Source organism: Mus musculus, chromosome Y, assembly GCF_000001635.26.
Source record: "Mus musculus strain C57BL/6J chromosome Y, GRCm38.p6 C57BL/6J".
NCBI classification, from domain to species: Eukaryota; Metazoa; Chordata; class Mammalia; order Rodentia; family Muridae; genus Mus; species Mus musculus.
Window position 1 is genome coordinate 7,723,910 of NC_000087.7, and position 25,850 is coordinate 7,749,759.

The 25,850-nt window shown below is 35.2% G+C and overlaps 1 protein-coding gene across 1 annotated transcript; it reads left to right on the forward strand.

The window, feature by feature from the left end:
* The first annotated feature begins 479 nt into the window (after positions 1–479).
* Positions 480–25,094, forward strand: Gm28576 (predicted gene 28576). Its single transcript, XM_017318755.1, has 7 exons — positions 480–597; positions 5,920–5,986; positions 6,580–6,614; positions 21,549–21,666; positions 22,458–22,557; positions 24,608–24,706; positions 25,065–25,094. Exons 1-7 carry the CDS (start codon positions 480–482, stop codon positions 25,092–25,094), a joined length of 567 nt encoding a protein of 188 aa, XP_017174244.1.
* Positions 25,095–25,850: the final 756 nt, after the last annotated feature.

A 25,850-nucleotide genomic window follows, 5' to 3' on the forward strand; every position in this document is an offset into this window, starting at 1 on the left:
ATGTTGCTCATTGTTTATTGGGAGGAGGGGAGGACTCACATGTTGAAGGTTGGCCAGTTTTTGTTTTTTTTTTTTTTTTTTTAAACTGAGAAATGGCAGATTGATAACTTTGGTTCTAAAGGAGGTTTTTAAAGAAGTGAGTTAAAGAAGTTTTTAAAACAAGTTGTGAGGGAGAGGGACATGATAAATGGGATACATGGAGGAAATGGTATGGGTAAGTGTATATATATGCATCACCATATTGAATATGTACACAGAACTCTCTGATAAAGGCAATTGATTAAAAATATACATGTTAAGTAAAAAAGAAATGATCTTTCATTGAGCTAAAATAATTATTTGATGTTTTGTTATTTTTAATTATTTAAATGATAATTTTTAATCAGGTAACTAAGTTCTTTTTTTTTCCTTTTTATTTTTATTGTTTTTTTATTGTTTTTTTTTTCTTTTTTTTTAACTAAGAAGACTACTGAGTTCTTATGAGAAGAATGGCTCTTAAGAAATTGAAGGTGATACCAAAGGAAGGTTACTTATTACTTTTGGACTTTGATGATGAGGACGATGACATAAAAGTTTCAGAGGAGGCTCTTTCGGAAGGTATCGCATTTCCAGTATTAATTGTGTCCTGCAGTTCATTAGACTTTACCTAGTCACCTGAAATGGAAGAAGTCTTTGTTAAGAGTTTACATATACTTCATTTCTAATTTTACCTATATCTCTGTATTCCTATATACAAGGTTTTGCAGCACATAAACCTACTCTTGGAACTATATCAGCATATGTTGAGAGAGAAGAACTTTCTTGATTTCACCTCAAGAAAAGACATGAACATTGTTCGTATAATATGTTTGCCAAACATGAATTTATTTCATAAAACTTGCAAATAAATTATTTCCTTTCTTTTTCTATTATAACTTTTCCTTATTTACATTTCAAATAGTATCCCCGTTTCTAATTTCCACTCCAAAAAATCTCCTGTCCTCTCCCCTCTCCCCCATCTCCCCAACACATCATCTACCAATTCCTAACCCAGGTATTCCCCCATACTGGGGCATAGGATCTTTACAGGAACAAGTGTCTCTCCTCCCATTGATGCCTGACTAGTCCATCCTCTGCTACATAAGAAGCTGGAATCATATATCCCATTATTTGTTTTCATTGATTGGTGGTTTAATCCCATGGAATTGTGGGGTACTTGTTAGTTCATGTTGTTTTTTCTTCTAGGGGCCTGCAAACTCCTTAAGCTCCTTAGGTATTTTCTCCAGCTCCATAATTGGGGACCCTGTGCTAAGTCCAAAGGATGTCTGTGAACATCCACTTTTTTATTTGTCAGGCATTAGCAGATCCTCTCAGGAGACAACTATATCATTCTCCTGCACCCAATCCCTTGTTGGCATCTTCAGTAGATTTGGTGGTTGTATATGGGATGGATCCCCAAGTGAGGCAGTCTCTGTATTCTTTTATTCTCAGCTCCAATCTTTGTCTCTGTAACTCCCTCCATGATTATTTGGTTCCCCATTCTAAGAAGGAACGGCATATCCACACTTTGGTCTTCCTTCTTCAGTTTCATGGGTTTTGCACATTTTACCTTGGTTATTCTGAGCTTCAGGGATAATATCCACTCGTCAATGTGTAAATATCATGTGTGTTTTTTGTGATTGGGTTAACTCTCTTAGGAAGATATCATCCAGATCCATCCATTTGTATAAAAATTTCATGAATTCATTGTTTTTAATAGCTGTGTAGTAATTCATTAAGAAAATGTGCCATATTTTCTATATACATTCCTCTAAAGAGAGTCATCTGGGTTCATTTCAGCTTCTTGTTAGTATACATAAGGCTGCTATGGACAAAGTGAAGCATGTTTCCTTATTACAAGTTTGAACTTCTGGGTATAACCTTATCAATTTTATGAGGTCCCATTTGTCCATTTTTAATCTTATAGCACAAGACATTGGTGGTATTTTTTTTTTCAAGAATATCCCCCCTTTGCCCATGTATTCCAGGTTATTCCCCACTTTCTCCTCTATAAGTTTCAGTGTCTCTGGTTTTATGTGCAGTCCCTTGATCGACTTAGACTTGAACATTGCACAGGGGATGAGAATAGATCAATTTACATTCTACTACATGCTAACTGCCAATTGAACCAACACCATTTGTTGAAAATGCTGTCTCCTTTCCACTAGATGGTTTTAGCTCCTTTGTCAAAGATCAAGTGACTATAGGTTTATTTCTCTGACTTCAGTTCTATTTCATTTATCTACCTGTCTACCACTATACCTGTACCATGTAGTGTTTATCACAATTGCTTTGTAGTGCAGCTTGAGGTCAGGCATGGTGATTCCACAAGAGGTTCTTTTATTGTTGGGAATAGTTTTTCCTATACCAGGTTTTTTTTTGTTGTTGTTGTTGTTGTTGGTTTGTTTTTGTTGTTGTTGTTGTTGTTGTTGTTGTTTGTTTTTTTTCAAATTCCAGGAGAATTTGTAAATTGCCCTTTCTAACTCAGTAAAGAATTGAGTTGGAATTTTGATGGGGATTGTATTGAATCTATAAACTACTTTTGGCAGAACAGCCATTTTTACTATATTAATCCTTCCAATCCATGAGCATGGGAGTTCTTTCCATGTTCTGAGATCTTGTTTCATTTCTTTCTTCAGAGACATGAAGTTTTTATCATATATATCTTTCACTTTCTAAGTTAGAGTCACACCAAGCTATTTTATATTATTTGTGAGTATTGTGAAGGGTGATTTTTCCCTAATTTCTTTCTCATCCTCTTTTTCCTTTGAGTAGAGAAAGGCCACTGATATGTTTGAGTTAATTTTATATTCACCTACTGCACTGAAGTCATATATATGCTTATGATTTCTCTGGTACATTTTTGAGTCACTGATACATGCTATCATATATTCTGGAAATAGTGATATTTTGACTTCTTCCTTTCCAATTTGTATTCATTTGTTTTCCTTTTGTTGTCTAATTGCTCTGGTTAGGACTTCAACTACTATATTCAATAGGTATGAAGAAAGTGGGCAGCCTTGTCTAGTCCCTGATTTTAATAGGATTGTTTCATTTAGTTTAATGTTTCCTACTCGTTTGCTGTCTATTGTTTTTTTTTTTTTATGTTTAGATATGGGCCTTGAATTCCTGACCTTTCCTGGACTTTTATTATGAATGGGTGTTGTGTTTTGTCAAATGCTTTCTCAGCATCTAATGAGGTGATCATGTTGTTTTCGTCTTTGAGTTTGTTTCTATAGTGGATTAAGTTGACAGATTTCCATATATTAAACCATCCCTGCATTACAGGGATGAAGCCTACTTGACCATGATGGATGATTGTTTTGATGTATTCTTTTATTTGGTTTGCAGTGATTTTATTGAGTATTTTTGCTTCGAAATTCATAAAAGAAAATGGTCTGAAGTTTCCTTTCTTCATTGAGTTTTTGTATGGTTTGAATATAATTGTAATCTGGCTTCATAGAACAAATTCAATAGTGTTCCTTCTCTTTTGATTTTGCATAATAGTTTGAAGAGTTTTGGTATTAGGTCTCCATGTGTAAGACCCTGAAGATGGACCTCCTCTCAAGTCCAGTAAAGTCCCGGGATGAGCTGGCCAGCACCCCAATGACTTGAGAGAAATCCACACCTGATGCAAACTGCAAGAGGTTTTATTATCAGCTAGCTAAGGACAAACTCCTTCCACTGTGCAGGGCAGGGGCATATGACTCTGAGATGTGACAGAAGAAGGTTTTTATTAGCTAGCTGAGGAATTGGGATGAGTTGGGAGGAGAATTTGGAGGAGTTGGGAATAGTTGGGAGGCGTGTTCTTCTCTGCCCGGATGTCCTTGGCAAAACTCCAATTTTCGAATCTCTAGCTGTAAGGCTCAGAAACCAAAAGGCTTTTTGGTGGCTGTAGATAACATAGAGTCTCTTTCTGGCTGTATTTTTATAAATCAGGGAAAACAATCTTGGAGAATATCCAGGTGCTTTACCTTCCAGGGAGAAACGCTCTAAGTTGTAGTCTCACATTTCCCACTCCTTCTAGTACATAGTTCTGATCTTATAAGTTAGAAAATTAAACCTCTGGCCCAGCTGCCAAACAAAGTCAACATGAGGTCACAGCTTTAGGATATGTAAGATTGAAAACCTCAGAAGCCCCTTGAATGAGACAAAAGAGCCTCTTGCCAGTGGGAAGAGGGAGGGAGGGAGGTTCCTGTGCAGTGCCCACTGTGTGTGAGCAGTGCCAGGCCAGTGGGCCATGGCAGGCTGGATGCCAGAACTGGGCACATGCTGGAGGTGTGGCAGCAGGGCTTGTGAGAATCATCAGGGAGAGTCCTTTTGATCTGAGTTCAAGTTTGCCAGAATGGTGGCACCAGACCAGGACAGGTACTCCTGTTTGAAATTTATGTGGCACCAAGATGGTTTCTGGTTCGTATGTTTTTTGTTTTTGTGTTTTTGTTTTAGTTTTTTATTGTGTTTCAACATTTCCAAGGCATCTTTTCTGACCAGTTGTAGGTCCTTCAAGTGAGCTAGTGGGAGTTCTGAAAAAGAAACATGAGGGTCAAACATTCCCCCTGCTTCTGTTAAAGGGGGGGGGGTCCCCAGTTGAGGAGTTCGAATGGTGTAAGTTTAAATTTCCCTGTGGTGTTCCATACTCAGAACAAGGTGAAGGGAAAAAGAGCTGCATAATCTTTTCTGCAGGTCTCTAAAACCAATTTAGTCAAGGTTTCTTTTAATGCTCTATTAATGTGTGTTTTTGAGCTTTACTAAAGTTTCTTTTATGAGTGTGGATGACATTGCACTTGGCGTATAAATGTTCAGAATTGGGAATTCATCTTGGCAAATTTTAACATTGATGAATATGAAGTGTCCCTCCTCTTTTTTTTTTTTTTTGATAACTTTGGGTTGAAAGTCGAATTTATTTGATATTAGAATGGCTACTCCAACTTGTTTCTTTGGAACATTTCCTTGGATAATTGTTTTCCAGCCTTTTACTCTAAGGTAATATCTGTATTTGTCCCTGAGATTTGTTTCTAGTATGCTTGGTCTTGCTTACACATCCTGTCCGTATTCTATGTCTTTTTATTGGTGAATTGTGTCCGCTGATATTATGAGATATTAAGGAAAAGTAGTTGTTGCTTCCTGTTATTTTTGTTGTTAGAGTTGGAATGTGATTCATGTAGCTTTCTTCTTTTAGGTTTGCTTCAAGATCAATTTCTTGGTTTTTCTAGAGTGTAATTTCCCTCCTTATATTGGAGTTTTCCCATTATTACCCACTTGATGGGCTGGATTTGTTCGAGCATATTGTGTAGATATCGTTTTGTTTTCTCAATCTATTGTAAAATTTTTTGATGCATCTAGTAGCCTTGTCTGGCATTTCTTTTCCCTTAGGGTCTGTATGACATCTGCCCTGGATATTATGGCTTTCATAATCTCTGGGGATAAGTTAGGTATAGTTTTGATAGGATTTCCTTTATAAGTCACTTGACCATTTTCCCTTAGTGCTTTTAATATTCTTCTTTTTCTTTTCTTTTTTTTTTATTATGCATTTGGAGTTTTGATTTCTATATGATGGAAGAAATTTCTCTTGTGGTCCAAACTATTTGGAGTTTTGTAGGCTACTTGTATATTCATAGGCAACTCTTTCTTTAGGTTAGGGAAGTTTTCTTCTATAATTTTGTTGAATATATTCACTGTTCCTAAATTTGAAAAACTTACTTGTCATTGATACCTATTATCCTTAAGTTTTGTCATCTCCTTGTGTCCTGGATTTTCTCGGTGTAAATATTTCCTTTCTAAAATCTCTTCCAAAAATTTACATGGAGAGTTTTTCCAGATAAATTCAAATCGATAGTACTTTATTAACTATTACTTATATAGAATCCTTTCAAATGTTTCTGTTTTCTATTGTTAATACAGTAAAGAGCCCAGCGTTTGATAAAAATGAGAATATATCGCCTCAAGCAGAAGCAGATGAAGATATGGGGTAACATTTTCAATATTTTTTGCCAGCTCAATAGATTACTTCATAAGTAGTGTTTGTATTCCCTTCACTGGAGAAGTAGATTCAGGAAGATAGCAATACAAATCAGACACTGCTATATGTTGAGTTCAAGCCCAGCTTGAGGTCCTTCAGACCTTGTGATAACAAACACATAGCAACTAGTACAATATGACCACCTGCCTGAGATCTTCCAAGATATACACACAAAGAAAAGGAGAAAAATCATGAAAATAAGAGGGGGACCATCTGGCAAGAAGAAGGGTCTCAGCAAGAGTGGGAGACTAATGAATAAACTACTGTGGGTGTAAATGTATGAATTGGTAAAAGTAAAGAATACAAGATCACTTTGATACTCCACCATGTAATATATATATATATATATATATATATATATATATATATATATATATATATATATATATATATATATATGACATTTGTTCTTAACCAAACATTATATATTTATTATAAATAATTAAAAGAAAGTTCTTTTTAAAGTTTTGTGTGGGTAAGAAAAATGTCCTACCAGTCCTCTATATTTCTTGCATTAATTTTTTATTTTCCTTTCTTCACAGAGATGAAGTAGACAGTATGTTGGATAAATCTGAAGGTATGTGTTTTTGGAGGTATTTGCCTGTTTTTTAAAGAGGTCAGAAGAGGGCATCAGATTTCTAGACTGTATAGCAAAAGGGGATAATTTTAGGGTTCACAGTAATTGTAGTTTCCTTTAAAACACATATGAGATAACTTCTCAGCAAACATTCAGAATGCAAGATTAGCTGAAGATGTAGCTCAGTGGTAAATCACCATTTAAAAGTGATGAGTTTCATCTTCAGTGGCAAAAATAAACAAACAAAAACAAACAAAGAAACAAAACAAAACAATAACAATAAAAACCCCAAACAAACCAACAAATGCACCAAATTAACAAAAATCCTACCAAACAAGCAAAACACAGTTATAAGTCTTGCAAATGAAATGTTAGGTTGTCCAGTTTGCCAAATTAACTGCAAATTGTAAAATGAGCAAGAAACCCAGTTTGCTCTTGTAAGGAAACAAGCAAAACCAGCAATAAGCATTTTAGGAGCCTAAACTTAGGCATGATTAGAGAAGAAAAAAAAATATACAGTGGCTACCACAAGAGAACAAACCTCTCAGAGGGGCTAGAGAGATGGCTGTTTTGGTAATGTGCTTTCCTTGAAAGTATAAAAATTAAGGAGGGGGTCTTAAATCGGCTTTAAAAATGCAAGCTGCAACCCAGTGAAAAGTAGGTGGAGACAGCTTGCTGTTAGCCAGGCTAGTGGCATTGGTGAGCTGCACAATCAGAGAGAACCTGTCTCAAGTTTTAAGTTTGGGCAGTCGGAGGTGGTTCATGCCTTAATCCCAGCAGTTGGTAACCAGGGTGAGGTCCAGGACTACAACACTGCCTTGAAAAAAAAAAAAAAAAAAAAAAAAAAGGAAGGTGGAATGTGATTGAGAATGCAGCAAATGTCTATTTGTTGCCTTCTTATGCATACTTATACTGAAATGTATATGCATCAGTTTTTTACAATACTCTTTATCTGATTTACACAATCCATTAAAATGATGGTTTTTGTCCTTTTGTTTTTTCTCTATGAGGAAATTGTCAATATTAAGAAAGTGTTATAATTTTGTAATCTCCACTGTATAGTACAAATAAACATCTTTCAAGAAAAATGATCAGCACACCTTAAAAGACACAAAGGACAGGGATGGAAAGATGGCTTAGAAATTAAGAGCACTTGTTGTTCTTGGACAGAACCAAGTTTTAGTTCCTAGGACCCACACAATGGCTCAAACCCATTTTTAATTCTATATCCATGGGTTTTGGAATTCTCTTTTAGTTTCTATGTGCACCACACATGCATGTTTATAAATACAAACATGCAAAAACAAATTACTTAAATAAATAAAACAATTGAAAATTACAAACAACAGCACCTTCATCTGAAACAAAGTAGGAGAGTCTTGTTTGGGGTCCGTTTTATTTTAGCTTTCAAGTTAGTATTGTAAACTTGGAAAATGGAAAGCCTCTGGGTAGTAGTGGCAGCTAAAATACTACCTCCTTGTTGCTCTTCAATGACAGACGACTGATTGAGCCTTTCTCACCCTTAGTACACATGTGCAAACACTGCCAATCAGCAAGGGCCTTGGCTGAGATTGTTTTCCGCTATCCAAACCCTGTTACCCAGTATGCTTTGTGGTAGTCATCAAGCCGAGTTCTTGTGGAAGCAAGGTTCTTGAGGAAGCATGGTAGGGAGAAGTCTCAGTAGAGGTAGTCAATTGTCTGTTGAAAGATGATTAATCCTGTTTGAGCTGGGAGCCTGTGTGGGAAAGAATGTGGAGGGGTGGAGGTGTTACTTTAGGAGTAAGGAGAGGAGGTGACCCTCACTGGACTCAGGAAGGTACTGCTTCCAGGCTCACAATCAACTTTTCCCACTTAGGTCTCTGCTGAGAAAAACAGAGAACTTCGCTAAGGGCAGGGGTTTGAACAGAATTATTTTCTAACAGAAAGCAGGAAGGCCAGGGAATTGGAGACCCTGGAAGTCTTCTTGGGGCTTGAGGAGGTGAGGAGTGAGTAAATTGGAAGTCAGTTAGTGGAGCCAACAGACTAAAACCTTCTTTTAGCTGCTGCTGCCTGCCAGGAATTCATTAAAAACGAACTGAAAACCAGTCTTCATTTACCTCTACCTGTTGTTAAAATGGCAGATTCCCGAAATTTCTATCTATAGGCTCCAATTGTCTCAAAATACAGAGGCTCCTCTCAGCCTCAGAAGTGCTGGGACTTCAGACATAATTCAGGCCAGGTTGTTGTTATTTATTTGTTGTTTTGGTTTAGGACAGTAAGCTCTAACTCTATATCTCAGGATTGTCTGAAACCTCACCTGCAGCTTTGACTGGCCTTGAAACTGAAGTCCCCAGCCTTACAAATGTACCTGGGCCTGAGGAAATATGTGTTCTTTATTTTTTATATTTAAATTTTTGTTTGTTTGTTTGTTTGTTTGTTTGTTTTTTATTCCTTTTTTCCTTGTTGAAGATTGAAACCAGAGCTTCTTGCTGTAGCAGAAAAATATTTGTCCAGCCAGAAAAACTTTATATTTTAGATCTGCTTTAGATTTGTATTATGATGAAAAAAATTGAGGAGCTTGGTTATGATAAAAGCAACCATGATTTCATTTGGAGATTGAGATGCAAACACATTTACTCTAATTTATCAAAACCCTAGCAACAATGGGACCAAAATTTAGATCATCCTGTGATTGCATATAAACCCACTTGAAGTCACAGTTAAAGCCATCATATTAGGTGTGTGTGTGTGTGTGTGTGTGTGTGTGTGTGTGTGTGTGTGTGTGTGTGTGTGTGTGTGTGTGTGTGTGTTTATTTACATTTCAAATATTAGTCATTTCCTGGTTTCACCCCAGAAATTCCCTTTACCATTCCACCCTCCCTCTGCTTCTATGAGCATGTTCCCCCACCCACCAACACCCATGTCCCTGCTCTGGTATTTGCCTACACTGGGACACCAAACTTCACATGACCAAGGACATCTCCTCTCACTGATGTTTGACAAGGACATCCTCTGCTATGTATTTAGCTGGAGCCATGGGTCCCCCTCTTTGTTTGCTGGCTTCGTCCCTGAGTGCTCTGGGGTGGGGGGCGGTCTGCTTGGTTCATATTATTGTTCTTCCTGTAAGGTTACAAACCCCTTCAGCTCCTTCAGTCCTTCCTCTAACTCCTCCACTGTGGACCCCATAATCAGTCTGATTGTTGGCTGTGAGCATGATCCTCTGTTTTTGCCAACCTCTGGCAGAGCCCCTAAGGACACAGCCATATTAGGCTCCTTTCAGCAATCATTTGTTGGTATCCACAATAGTGACAGGGTCTGGTGTTTATATAAGGGATGGATCCACAGGTGGGGCAGATTCTGAATGGTCGTTCCTTCAGTCTCTGCCCTGCACTTTGTCTCCATATTTCCTCCCAGTAGTATTTTGTTCCCCATTCTGAGAAGGACAGAAACATGCACACTTTTTTCTTCCTTCTTAAGGTTTATGTGGTCTGTGAATTACATTTTGGGTATTCTGAACTTTTAGGATAATATCCACTTATCAGTGAGTGCATACCATATTTTTTCCTTTGGGATTGTGTTACCTCATAAAGGATGATATACTTTAGACCTATCCATTTGCGTGTGAACTTCCTGAAGTCATTTTTTCTTTATGGTCACTATACATTTTTATCACTATTTCTCTATAATACAGCTTGAGGTCAGGGATGATTCCCCCTGAAGGTCTTTTATTTTTGTGAATAGTTTTACAATATCCTGGATTTTCGTTATTCCAAATGATTTTGCATATTGCTCTTTCTATCTTTATAAAGAATTAAGTTTGAATATTGATGGAGAGGGCATGGAATCAGAGCTTACTTTTGGCAAGATAGACATTTTTATTAAATTATTTGGGACACCAATCTATGGCCATGGGAGATCTTTCCATCTTCTGAGAATTTCAATTTCTTTCTTCAGAGACATGAAATTCTTGTCCTACAGAACTTTGACTTGCTTTTTTCGTGTCACACCAAGGTATGAGACTATTGTGAAGAGTGTTGCTTCCATCACTTCCCTTTCAGCCTGTTTATCCTTTGAGTAGAGGAAAGCTACTGATCTATTTGAGTTAATTGTATATCCAATCACTTTGCTAAAGTTGTTTCTCAGGCTTAAGGGTACTTTAGTGGATTTTTTGGGGGTCACTAAATATACTATCTTATTACCTATTAATAGTGATATTTTCATTTGTTCTTTTCCAATTTTTAACTTTTTGACCTCTTTTTGTTGTCTATTTAATCTGGCTAGAACTTTTAGTTCTATAGTGAATAGGTAGGGAGAGAGTGGGAAGCCTTGCCATATATTAGTGGGATTGCATCAAGTTTCTCTCCATTTATTTTGATGTTGGATCCTGGTTTGCTACTATGTTTAGTTATGGGCCTTGCTTTCTGAATCTATCCAAGACTTTCATCATGAAGGTGTGTTGATTTTTTTTAAATGATTCCTCAGTGTCTAATGAGATAATACTGTGTTTTTTCCTTGAGATTCTTTACATATTGGATTACATTGATGGATTCCCATATATTGAACCATTCCTGTATCCCTGGGACGAAGCCGCTTGATCATGAAGGATGATCATTTTTGATGTGTTCTTGGATTGTGTTTAACAGGATGTTATTGAGTATTTTTGCATCAATATTTATAAGTTAAATTGGTCTGAAGTATCCTGTCTTCATTGGGTTTTTGTATGGTTTGGGTATAAGAGTAAATGTTGCTTCATAGAACAAATTAAGTAGTGTTCATTTTCTTTTGTTTTTGCATAATAGATTGAAGATTGTTGGTATTGGTGTTTCATTGAAAGTCTGATAGAAATCTGTACTAAACCCATCAGATACGGGTTTTTTATTTTATTTATTTTTTTTTTGGAGGGGGGAGCTCTTAATGACTGCTTCTATTTCTTTGGGGGTTATGGGAGAGTTTACAGGGTTTATCTCAACCTGATTGAAATTTAGTACCTGACATCTGTCTAGATAATTGACCAATTCATCCAGATTTTCCACTTTTGCTAAGTTACAGGCTTGTATAGTAGGATCTGATGATTTTTTTGGATTTACTAAGTATCTGTTGTTATGTCTCCCTTTTCATTACTGGTTTTTAATGTTGAAACTTTCCCTGTGCCCTGTAATTAGTCTGGCTAATGTTTTATCTATCTTGTTGACTTTCTCAAAGGTCCAGCTCCTAGTTTGTTTGATTTTATGTTATAGTTCCTTTGTTTCCACTTGTTTGATTTCAGCCCTGAGTGTGATTATTTCCTGCCTTCAACTCCTCTTGGGTGAATTTCCTTCCTGTTATTCAAGGGGTTTTAGGTGTTCTGTCAACGTACTACTGTATCTTCTCTCCAGTTTCTATTTAGAGGCATTCAGAGCTATGAGATTCCCTTTAACACTGCTTTAGTTGTGTTCCACAACTTTCAGTATGTAGTAACTTCATTTTTTTTTTAAACTCTAAAAAGTCTTATATTTATTTTTTTTATTTCTTCCCTACCTGATTTATCACTGACTGGATTTTTGTTGACCTTCTACGTGTACATGGGTTTTCAATTATTTATATTATTATTTCAGATCAGCCTTAGTCCTTGGTGATTAGATAGGATGTATGAGATTATTTGGATATTTTTATATCTGTTGAGGCATGTTTTGTGACTGATTATATTGTTAATTTTGGAGAAGGCGTCATGAGGTGCTGAGCAGAATGGACAATTTTTGTTCTAGAATAAAATGTTCTATAGATATCAACTAATGTATTTGTTTCATAACTTCTGTTAGTTTAACGGTGTCTTTTTTTAAATTTTTCTTTCCAGGATCTTTCCATTGATGAGGGAGGGTTGTTGAAGTCTTCTGCTATTATTGTGTGTGGTGCAATGTGCATTTTGAGCTGTACTAAAGTTTCTTATATGAATATGGATGCCATTGCATTTGGACTATAAATGTTTAGAATTGAAAATTCATCTTGGTAAATTTTAACTTTGATGAATATGAAGTGTCACTTTTTGTCTTTTTTGATAACATTGGGTTGAAAGTCAAGTTTATTTGATATTAGAATGGCTACTCCAAATTTGTTTCTTTGGAACATTTGCTTAGAAAATTGTTTTCCAGCCTTTTACTGTGAGGTAATGTCTGTCTTTGTTCCTGTTGTTTGTTTCTGGTATGCTGGGTCTTGCTTACACATCCAGTCTGTTAGTCTATTTCTCTCTAATTGGTGAATAGAATATGGCGATACTAAGAGATACTAAGACAAAGTCTTTGTTTCTTCCTGTTATTTTTGTTGGAACTTTGTTCATGTAGCTACCTTCTTTTAGGTTTACTTCAATATTAATATCTTGTTTTTGCTAGCATGTGATTTCCCTCCTTATATTGGAGTTTTCCCTTTATTATCCCTTGAAGGGTTTGATTTGTTCAAAGATATTGTGTAAATATTGTTTTTTCACGGAATACCTTGTTTTCTCAATCTATGGTAAAATAGTTTTGCTGCATATTATAGCTTTGGCTCTTATTTCTGCTCTCTTAGTGTCTGTATGATATCTACCGTGGATCTTATGGCTTTCATAGTCTCTGGGGAGAAGTTAGGTGTAATTCTGATAGGAATTCCTGTATATGTTACTTGACCATTTTACCTTACTGCTTTTAATATTCTTTCTTTGTTTTGTGCATTTGGTGCTTTGATTAATATATGATGGCAGGGATTTTTGTTTTTGTTGTTGTTTTTCTGGTCCAAAGTATTTGGAGTTCTGCATGCTTCTTCTATGTTCATGGACATCTCTTTCATTAGGTTAGGAAAGGTTTCTTTTATAGTTTTGTTGAAGATATTCACTGACCCTATAATTTGGAAATCTTACTTCTCATCTATACCTGTTATCCTTATGTTTTTTCTTCTCCTTGTGTACTAGATTTCCTGGATGTACTTAATTTTACTTAGTTTTTAAAATCTGTTTCAAAAACTAAAAACAGGCAGTTTTTCCAAAGAAATTCAAATTGATAGTACTTTATTAACTATTACTAATATTGCATACTTTCAAATGTTTACATTTTCTATTGTCAATACAGTAAATAACCCAGCAATTGGTAAAGATGGAAATATATCGCCTCAAGTAAAAGGAGATGAAGACATGGGGTAATATTTTCAATTCTTTTTCTTTTTTTCTTTTTCTTTTTTTTTTTTTTTTTTTTTTTGCCAGTTCAATAGAGTACTTCAAAAGTAGTGTTTGTGTTACCTTCACTGGAAAAGTAGATTCAGGAAGATCAGCATTTCAATGTCAGATGCTGCTATATGTTAAGTTCAAGCCCAGCTTGGGATCCTTTAGACTTTGTGATCACAAACACATAGGAACTCATACAATAGGACCACCTGCATGTGATATTTGACACACTCAAAGAAAAGGAGAAACATCATAAAAATAAGTAGGGGACTATCTGGGGAAAAAAAGGGTCTCGGCAAGTGTGGGAGAGTTATGAATAAACTCCTTGTGGTGTGTAAACGTATGAATTGTTAAAAGTAAATAATCCAAGTTCAAGTTGGTAGTCCACCATATATTTTATATGCATATGACATTTGTTCCAAACCAAACATTATATATTTATTATAAAAAATTAAAGAAGGTTCTGTGTAAAGTTTTGTGTGTGGTAAAAAAAAATGGCCTACCAGTCTACTATATTTCTTGCTTTAATTTTTTATTGTTCTGTCTTCACAGACATGAAGTAGGCAGTATGTTGGATAAATCTGGAGGTATGTGTTTTAAAAATATTTCCCTGTTTCTTGAAGAGGCCAAACGAGGGAAAGAGATCTCTATAGAACTTATAGCATAGGGAGATAATTGTAGGCTTCACAGAAATTATAGTTTTCTTTAAAAAATACACACAGATAACTTCTCATCCAACATTCAAAACTAAAGATTAACTAAAGATGTAGCTCAGTGGTAAAGCACCATTAAAAGTTATAAATTTCATCTTCAGTGGTGAAAACAAAAACAAAAACAAAAACCAAAAACCAGCAAAAAAAAAAAAAAAACAAACCCAGCAAATTAACAAAAAAAAAAAAAAAAAAAAGCACCAAAGAAACAAAACACAGCAATAAGCCTAGTAAATGAAATGTCAGTTTGTCCAGTGTGCCAAATTAACAGCAAATTGTAAAGTGAGCAAGAAAACCAATTTGCTGTTGTAAGGAAACAAGCAAAACCACCACTAAGCATTTTAGGAGCCTAAATTTAGGCATGATTAGAGAAATAGAAAAAGAAACCAAACAAACAAAAAACAAACAAACAAAAAATTGCAGTGTCTATAGCAACAGAACAAACCTTGAAGAGAGGCTAGAGAGATGGCTGTTTTAGTAAAATGTTTTCCTTGAAAATAAAAGTGGGGGCCTAGAATCCACTTCTAAAATGCAGTCTGCCAACCAGTGCTGAGTAGGTGGAGACAGCTTGCTGGCTAGCCGAGGTAGTGGCATTGGTTAGCTGCATATTCATATTCAGAGAACCTATCTCAAGTTTTAAGTTGGGTCAGTCAGTGGTGGCACATGCCTTAATCCCAGACGTTGGGAGGCAGAGGCAGGGAGATTTTTGATTTTGACGCCACCCTGGTATACAGGGTGAGTCCCAGGTTAACCAGAGCTATACAGATAAACCCTGACTTGAAAAAAAAAAAAGAGAAAATGAAAAAGAAATTTGGAATATAATTGAGAATAAAACAGATGTCTATATCTGGCCTCCTTATGCACCCATATACTGAAATGTATACACTCCATTTTTATCCTGAAACTTTTTATGATTTACACAATCCATTAAAATTATGTTTTTTTTTTGTTGCTGTTTTGTTTGTTTGTTTGTTTGTTTTTCTGTTTCTGGAAATAGACAACATTAACAAAGTCATTTTTTATACAATCCATTATATAGTAAAATTAAACATCTATCGTTAGAAATGATCCAGCACACCTTAAAACACACACAGGATAGGAATGGAAAGATGGCTTAGAAATTAAGAACACTTGTTGCTTTTGTACAGAACCAAGGTTTAGTTCCTAGAACCCACATAATTCTCAAAATCATTTTTAATTTTAGATCCAGGGATATTGGCATCCTATTCTAGTTTCTAGGGGAACTAGTCATATATGTTATATAAATACAAACATGCAAAAACACTTTAGTTTAAAAAAAAAAAACAAAAAAAAACCAAAAAAAAAAAAAACCAAACAAAACAAAACAAAAAAAAAAAACAATTTAGAGTTACACAGTACAGCCCCTTCATCTGAAACCAAGTAGGAGAGTCGTCTTTGGAGTTCATTTTATTTTAACTTTCAAGTTAGTATTGCAAACTTAGAAAATGGAAAGCCTCTGGGTAGTAGAGGAAGTTAAAATACTACCCGCTTTTTGAAGCTTTAATCACAGATGATTGAAAGAGCCTCTCTTACCCTTAGTACTCATGTGCAAACACAGCCAATCAGCAATGGGCTTGGCTGAGATTGTTTTCCCGCTGTTCAAACCCTGTTACCCAGTATGGTGGCTACAAAGAGTTCTTGAGGAAGCAAAATTCTTGAGGAATCATGGTAGGATGAAGTCTCAGTGGAGGTAGTCAATTGTCTGTTGGTTAATCCTGGTTCAGCTAGGGGTCTGGGTGGGGATGAAGGTGGAGTTTTGGAGGTGTTTCTTCAGGAGTAATGAGATTAGGTGACCCTCACTGGGCTCAGGAAGTTGCTACTTCTAGGTTCACAATCGACCTTTCCCACTTAGGCCTCTGCTGAGAAAAACTGAGAACTTCACTGTAAGTGCAAGAGTTTGAACAGACTAGCTCCTAGCAGAAATCAGGAAGGTCAAGGAAATGGAGACCCTGAAAGTATTCTTGGGGCCTGGGGATGTGAGGTGTGAGTAAACTGGACTTCACTTAGTGGATGAAACAGACAAGAACCTCTTCTGTGCAACTGCTTCCCACCAGGAATTTATTAAAAAGAAACTGAAAACCAGTCTACATTTTAACGTGTTGTGAAAATGCCACATTGCCGAAATTTCTATATATAGTTTCCAAACTGCCTCAAATACTAGAGGCTTCTCTCTGCCTCAGAAGTGCTGGGAATTCAGACATAATTCAGACCAGGCTGTCTTTATTTATTTGTTGTTTTAGTTTAGGAAAGTAAGCTCTAGCTCTATATCTCAGGATTGTCTGAAACCTCAATTGCAGCCTGGACTGGCCTTGTACCTGAAGTCCTCAGCCTCAGAAATGTAATGGGGCCCGAGGAATCATGCCTTCTTTATTTTTTATATCTAAATTTTGGGGGTTTTTATTTTTCATTCCTGAAGATTTAAACCAGAGCTTCTTGCTGTAGCAGTAAAATATTTGTCCAGCCAGGAAGAATTTTATATTTAAGATTTGTCTTAGATTTGTATTGTGATGAAAAAGGTTGAGGAGCTTGGTTGTGATAAGAGCAACTATGATTTTATTTGGAGATTGAGATGCAGACACATTTACTCTAATTTATCAAAAAACTAGCAGGAATGGGAAAAATTTAGATCATCCTGTGATTAGATGTAAACCCACTTGAAGTCACAGTTAAAGCCATCAGAGTGTGTGTGTGTGTGTGTGTGTGTGTGTGTGTGTGTGTGTGTGTGTGTGTGTGTGTGTGTGTGTGGTGTATTTATTTACATTTCAAATATCAGCCATTTCCTGGTTTAGTCCCAGGAAATCCCTATTCCATTTGACACTTGCTTTGTTTCTATGAGCCTGTTCCCTCACCCACATACTCCACCTCCCTACCCTGGCATTTGCCTACACTGGGGCATGGAGCTTTCACAGAACCAAGGACCTCTCCTCCCACTGATGTCTGACAATACCATCCTCTGCTCTATATGCAGCTAGAGTCATGGGTGCCCCTCTTTGTTTGGTGGCTTAGTCCCTGAGTGCTCTGGACTGTCTGCTCGGTTCATATTGTTGTTCTTCCTGTAAGGTTGCAAACCCCTTCAGCTCCTTCAGTTCATCCTCTAAGTGCTCCCCTGGGGACCCCATGATCAGTCTGATTGTTGGCTGTGAGCATCAGCCTCTGTTCTTGCCAAGCCCTTGCAGAGCCTCTCAGGAGACAGTCATATTATGCTCCTATCAGCAAGCACTTGTTGGTATCCACAATAGTGACTGTGCCTGGTTTCTGTATATGGGATGGATCCAAAGGTTGGACAGAATCTGGATGGTCATTCCTTAAGTCTCTGCCCTGATCTCCACATTTCCTACCAGGAATATTATGTTCCCCATTCTAAGAAGGACTGAAACACCTACACTTTTGTCTTCCTTCTTCTTGAGCTTCATGTGGTCTGTGAATTACATTTTGGGTATTCTGAGCTTTTAGGATAATATCCACTTATCAGTGAGTGCATACCATGTTTTTTTTTTTTCCTTTGAGATCACACAGGATGATATATTTTAGATCTCTCCATTTAATGAAGGCATTGTCTCTGTACCATTACCATACATTTTTTATCACTATTTCTGCATAATACAGCTTAAGGTCAGGGATGATTCCCCCTGAAGTTCTTTTATTGTTGAGAATAGTTTTGGGATATTCTGGAGTTTTGATATTCCGAATGGTTTTGCATATTGCTCTTTCTGTCTCTACAAAGAATTGAGTTTCAATTTTGATGGAGAGTGCATGGAATCTGTAGATTGCTTTTGGGAAGACAGCCATTTTTACTAACTTAATCTATGACCATGGGAGACCTTTCCATCTTCTGAGATTTTTCAGTTTCTTTCTTCAGAGACTTGAAGTTCTTGTCATAGAAATCTTTCACCTGCTTGGTTTGAGTCACATCAAGGAACTATAATTTGTGACTTTTGAAAGGTGTTGTTTCCATAATTGCCTTTCAGCCTGTTTATCTTTTGAGTAGAAGAAAGGTACTGTTTTGTTTGAGTTAATTGTATATCTAGCCACTTTGCTGAAGTTGTTTTTCAGGTTTATGGGTTCTCTGATGGAATTTTTGTGGTCACTTAAGTATACTATTTTATTATCTGCTAATAGTGATATTTTGATTTATTCCTTTCCAATTTTTATTCCTTTGACCAATTTTTGTTTTCTAGTTGCTCTGTCTAGAACTTGTAGTACTATAGTGAATTGGTAGGGAAAGAGTAAGAAGCCTTGTCTAGTCCTGTCTTGTCTTATTTTAGTGGGATTGCATCAAGTTTCTCTCCATTTAATTTGATGTTGGCTTCTGGTTTGCTTCTATATTTAGGTATGTGCTTAAAATTCTTAATCCATCCAAGACTATTATCATGAAGGTTTGTTGATTTTTTTCAAATAATTTCTCTTCATCTAATGAGAACTGTGTGTGAATTTGCTTCAATATATGTGTGCGTGTTTGTATGTGTGTGTCTGTGTGTGTGTGACAGATACATATATATGTATCTGATGAATCCGATTGTTTCATAACTTCTCATTAGTTTCACAGTGTCTCTTTTTCATTTATTTTTTCCAGGACCTCTGCGTTGCTCAGAGTGGGGTGTTGAAGTTTCTCACTATTATTATATGGGGTACAATATGTACTTTGAGTTCTAGTAAAATTTCTTTATGAATTTGGTTGCCCTTGTATTTGGAGCATAGATATTCCGAATTGTGAGTTCATCTTTGATGAATTATTCTTTGATAAGCATGAAGTAACATTACTTACCTTAAAAAACAAAAAAAAAAAGTACTTTGTGAACCTCCTCTTTTCCCAGTAGGCCCTCTTGACTACTGAGGCTTTTTTGTAAAAGCTTTGAAGGAATTTTAAAAGGAAAAAAAAATAGATGTAAACAATTTCACAGTTCCATGTACTCATAGCTAAGTGATATGTATACAAAATTCTATACATGAAACATATTTTCATTGATCCAGTGCTAATTTTATATTAAGTCAGTTTCTTTTCTAGGAGTCTTCTGTGCTTCCTTCTTTATATGGCACAGTGCAAAACTGAATTCTTTAATGTAACCCTTATAACTTATTTTTAAATTTTATGTTATGGTTATTGTTTTTTTTTTTCTTTCACGTGTGTATGTGCACAACTAGTGTGTCTTGTACCTGAGGAAGCCAGATGAAGGCCTTGAATCCCCTGAAACTGAAGTTATAGGTAGTGAGCCACCTTGTGGGTTTTGGTACTCCAATCTCAGAAATCTGGAAGGGAACCAGTGCTCTTAACTGCTGAATCATCTCTCCAATCCCTTCATTATTTTTTTTTCTTTTTATGAAATGAATTATGTAACTGTAAGTGGAAGACAACTTACTAAACAATGAGAGAATGATACTCAGTTTCTAAAGTATCTGTTTTAAATTATATGTAACTGAATGCTAAGTGAGCTTTCTCAGAAGACAGTAACTTGTCTTTGAGATATGGTGTCATTATGTAGTTCAGGCTGGCCTGCATTTTCCTATTTAACCTATGCAGTCTTTACACTGGAAATCTCCTGCTTAAGCTTCCAATACTAGGATCATACACAAAAAAACATCTTACATGGCTTACTAAACAATGCTCCTAATACCTATTTTTGGACTTATTTATGTGTATTAGTGTTTTGCTTACAGTTATATATGTGCACCACATGTGTACCTGTTGTTCAGATATCAGTTGATTATTTCAGATACCTGGAACTGGAGTCAGATAGTTGTGAGCCACCATATGAGTGCTAGACACCAAACCTATGTCCTTTGCAAAGAACAGGAAGTACTCTTAACTGCTGAGCCATATCTCTACCCCCATGAAACAATATTATATTTTTAAAAAATAATATTTTGCTTCTTTCAAGTTACCCATTTTACCAAATTATTTTTTTTCAACTGAAGGATTTGTTCTATTTAGAGGAGGCAGAATAATCATTTAATAATCTGATTTTGTCTAGTACTATGTATGGTGAGAATATTAAACATGTACACTGAAATATAGCTTCATCCTAGTTACTGAAAGCTAACTGTGCATGCTAGAAAGGTACTAAACATTTTCTGAAGCGTTACAATTTTCATGAACTGCAGCAGTTACTGATCAAAAGTTCGTACCATAATTTTCTTCAAGTGTTTTTTTAAAGGATATGTTCTGAAATATAATTACCAATTCACTTTAGAAATAATTTTATTTTGATTAAAAAAAACTTGGAGATCATTGTTTTAAACATAGATTTTAACATTTTTATCTATTTTTATTTATATAGGTATTTTGCCTATAAGTATGTCTGTGAGTCATATACATATGTACCTGGTGCATGCAGAATTTAGAACAGGGCATCACATCCCCTGGAACTGGAGTTGGAGATATTTGTGCACATTATGTAGGTGCTAGGAATCAAACGCAGGTTTGATTCTGACAGGGTCTCATTTGTAGCTCTGACTGTCCTGGAACTCAGTATGTTGACCAGGTTAACCTGGAACACACAAATATCTCTCTGCCTTTTCCTCCAGAATACTAGGATTAACATGGGAACCAATATGCCCGGCTGCCCTCTTATTTTAATTGAATATTTTAAACAATGGGTCTAACAGTTCCACAATCAAGTTTGTTCTTTCAGTTGCATCATCTTTTTTAGATTTGGAAAAGAATTAGCCTTTATTAAAAGTGTTTCCCTATGAAGAATTAAGTATACTTTTGATCCTTTGTTTTGTGCATGTGTTCTTTTGAAAACTGTTCTTGAAGCTCAAAAGTATTTTCCTTACAGAAATTAAAATTCAGATAAGATTAGATATTTCTTATCCAAAATACATGGACTGTTTTATTCTATGTTGTGGAACATTTCTGTAGACTTTATAGGCTGAACATCCTTCATCTGAACATACCAAACCCTAAGTATTCTAAAGTATGAAGCATGTTTGTGATATCTATCATTTAATTTTAAGTTTCCATAGCATTATTGAATGAAATTTATCTATATCTATTTTTACTTGAATACATGGAATCATCTATTTTTTCTTCAAAATGACCCTTTATTTTTAATATAGATGACATTTATAAGACGCTTCACATAAAGAGAAAATGGATGGAAACTTATGTCAAAGAATCTTTCAAAGGCAGCAACCAGAAATTAGAAAGATTTTGCAAAACGAACGAACGAGAGAGGTAGAGTTGTTATATTTGTAGGGTCAAATGTGTATCATTTTAAAAATTATATGTGGCTGAAGTTTAAAAAAAATTATATCATGTCTGATTCTTTAGTAAAAATGTTTGGCTTTGATTTTGTCTAAACAGTTAACCCTATAACATCATGCCTTCAAGCAAACTAAATCTAATTCATAGAAATCTATGAAAATTTTATTTTCTGCTTTAAGTCAATGTTAATGAGATTTAAATTTTAATTTACATTCATTGTGGAAATACAGAAGTCTTGCACATAGTCTTAGGAATGTAATTTACTGATTATTATGTTTAACAATATTCAAAAGGAACAACTACAATTACATATGCAGACAATTTGTATATTTTAGTTGACATGTTTTGCACTGTCTTTACTAAGGCAATGTATGAAAAATAAATTAGAACTTATATTTGGTAGAAAATAATGAAAAAAAAACCACATTGAAATATAATTAAATTTTGTACATGTATATATATATATACATATATATATATATATATATACATATGTGTGTGTGTGTATGTGTGTGTGTGTGTGTGTGTGTGTGTTACGTGTGTGTTGTGTGTGTTTATATTTCTTTAATTTTGAAAAGCTAAAACGTAAATGAAAACCTCTCTGATAATATGTTAGGGGAAAAATCTATAATGATTTCCCATTAGATATTTTATACTGCTATTTTTCTTTTTATAGTATGAAATGTTCAATTGAATTTGTTCTGAGTGTTCTTTTTCATATTGGTATGAAATGTGCCTGCTTTTGTTACTGTGCTTTACAGGAAGAACATCAACAACAAATTTTGTGAGCAGTATATAACTACATTTCAGAAGTCTGATATGGATGTACAGAAATTCAATGAAGAAAAAGAAAAATCAGTGGTTGGTACCATAAAAAAAACTTAATATTTAACCTAGTATTACTAAGTAGGAATGGAACAACTAGCCTTGAGTTGAGCATATGAAACTAAATTAAGTTCCATTATCTATCTATCCTTGCTTCTGTTCTAGTCTTACTGAGATATAAACTATTGATTGCATACTATATCAATGAAAACGACTAGGCATTTTATGGTATACCAGATCATAAATTTTCAAGAGGCAGACATTTGCAGAAAGATCAAGAGATGATTACCAGTGACTACAAAAAAAAAAAAAAAAAAAAACCAAAACAAAAAAAAAAAAAACAAAAAAACCACAATATATCAGAGTTCAAAGAAGAGAGAAAGCTTATTTATTGGTTTCACCTGGACTCTGTTGTTTATATTAAAAAACCAACTCAATTTGGTAAATCAGTTCTTACAGTCCTAAATTTAGTAAAGATTTAGTAACAACAGAGGATGGAAATAAACAATCTCAACAGCCCTGGAAGAATTTTCCTGTGGAAGAATATCAGCAAACAATTTTAGATCACGTCTCCATTACTCTACCTGTAGAGTAATCACCTGGTTTCCAAGTAAGATCTGAGACAACGATAATCATATTAACTATTTTATTTTATTTACTGGTTAATAGTTTGGAAAGTATTCAATTTGAAAGGAACAGCAAATTCATCTTGCCTCAGAAGGCATTTAGGAAGCTGCCATTATGAGTCAGTTCCGGAAAGAGATAGACACTAAAGATAAATAATAAATACTCCAATTGAAGGCAGTTTTTAAACATTGGACTCTGAATGACATTTCAAGGAAAAGTGATCATCCCTGTAAATAAGGAGTCTAAAGACAGAACAGCAGGGTACTTCAAGATTTGTAATTCTGCATATGGCAGCTGGGGAGAGGGAGCCAGTAAAGGAAGAGAACCACTGGTAGAAAGAAAACTACCATGAGTGAAGGAAAGTTTTAAAGAAGAAAAGATCCCTAAATGTGTCATATGCTGCATGTGGGCCCAATAAGATTGATTTACAGGGCTGGAAGATGGTTTAATTGGTAATCTTTCTCCCGTGTAGGCATGGAGACCCCAGCTTATATTCCCTGCATTGGGATGAATGCCCACACCACCACCACCAACAACAAAATAAACAACAACAAACTAGCAACACTAAAAACAAACCACCACCACAACAACAAAAAAAAGTTGGTGTGGTTGTGAGCATTTTAAAACAACCAATCTCAGATTTAGTTCCGAGAAAAGAAGATCTCCAGATCTTTGTAGCCACCAGGTGTAGCATAAATGATGAGCTCTAGGTTTAGTGAGATTCTGTCTCTGAAACAGTACTGTGAAATCAAAGATGACACCCAATATTAACCCTTTGTCTCCAAATGTATGCAGGTGCACTTTTTTTAAAGATAAGCATTGCAAATTAGAGGTAATTTTACTTAATTATGATGATTTGAGTGCAAATGTGAGGTAAAAAATTGATCACAGTGAATAAAGGGCAAAACAGGATTGTAGTAGCCCAAGGTGAAAAGGTGTAAAGGGCTTGTCTTAATTTTTTTTTAAATGCAAATTATCATGGTTGTGCGCAACCCTAAAGAATACAATGAGAACTTTATGTTACTACTTCTATATGTTGCTTGAGATTGTAATCTAGAGAAAACCAATCTAAGCTTCGAAGACTAGGATTTTACCGAGTTCATGTATACATGGTGCATGCCTATACACATAAGAACTTGGGAGGCTAAGGCCAGTCTGTGCATTATAAAAAACTCTTTCACATTAAAAAAAAATTCCTACCCCACAATTGGTAGCATAATGTTATTTCATATCATTGTAAATATATATATATATTTAGTCAAAATAGTTGTTAAAATTTTAAATCAGTTGGAAAACTATTCCTTTTAACTTTCATATAGAATTATTTTTGCTCACATAAATGTTTTAGTATTAGATATACATTTAGTGTTTTATTGTTAGACTACCATGCATGTTGCATGGCAGTAACAACAAAAATAAACAGAATTGTTATACTAATGTTTTCCTTTTACATTTGTAGAATAGTTGTCAAAAAGAACAACAAGCATTGAAACTGTCCAAATGTAGTCAGAACCAGACCCTGGAAGCAGTTAAAGAAATGCATGAGAAGTCCATGGAGGTATGTTGCACATGGTCCATAAAATGACCTTAGGAATCTAAATATGTTTTAATAATCATAAAGTTTTAACTACTTATTATTTTGAATTATTTCTTACTGAAATGACTGCTATTATCCATAAAATCCTAATGGCTTTGTATGAATTATTAAAGATATGAAATGATAAAATGGGAATTTGACCTCAGATGTACCTCATATTTAATAACACTATAATTATCCTGCTTTATTAAACATAACCCTAACACTAACCCTAATCCTAATCCTGACCTTAACCTTTACCCTATACATCATCTGCACAGAATCTTTCATATTTGTATCCTTGGGAATTTATTTAATAAGAGGTACTTTTCTGTTTTAGGTTGTGATGAACTTGGGGACCAAGAACTAAGATATGCTTTTTGGTGTAGATGGTGAACTGAGAAAAAAAAATGTCTATGTTTGAAAGAGCCATCATGGAGAATAATCTGAAGTACTCTTCTACTTTCCCATCTTCAGAAAAATGAAGCATGAAAAATTTTCACTTGCTGGTATATATATAAAACAAATAAAAAAATCTCTAACTTTTTTGTTTCCTATGAAACAGAGTTTTAAAGTTTCTTTAATCCTTGTTATTCTGATGATTCTGAGAAGGAAGTTAATCCCAGTGATGTGATTACAAAGTTAACTAGCAGTTATACCTTTAGAGTTAAAATAGAACTTCTTTATTTTTAAATATCTTTAATCATTTTCTTGTTTAAGTGTAAGTGCATCTTTATATTAACTTCCAAAGGAAATCTAAATGAATATGTGAATGGTATATAGTCCCGTGGACTGAAATTCCACACACTAATATAGTTGAATTATTTAAAATTTATTCTTATACTTTTTTTAAAGTCGAGATTTTATTCTTCTCCTAGTTCCCCCTCTTACTGTTCCACACCCCATATCTCCTGCCTATATGCCCCCATGCTCCCAGGGCCCCAAGCCCACAATCCCCATCTCCAAGAGTATGTCCCCACCATCCTGTCCCCTCTCCACCAGACCTCCCTGCTCCCTGGGGCCTGAAGTCCCTTGAGGATTAGATGGACCTCATCTGACTGAGTCCAGACCTGGCAGTCCTTTTCTGTATATGTGTTGGTGGCTTTATATCATCTGGTGTATGAAG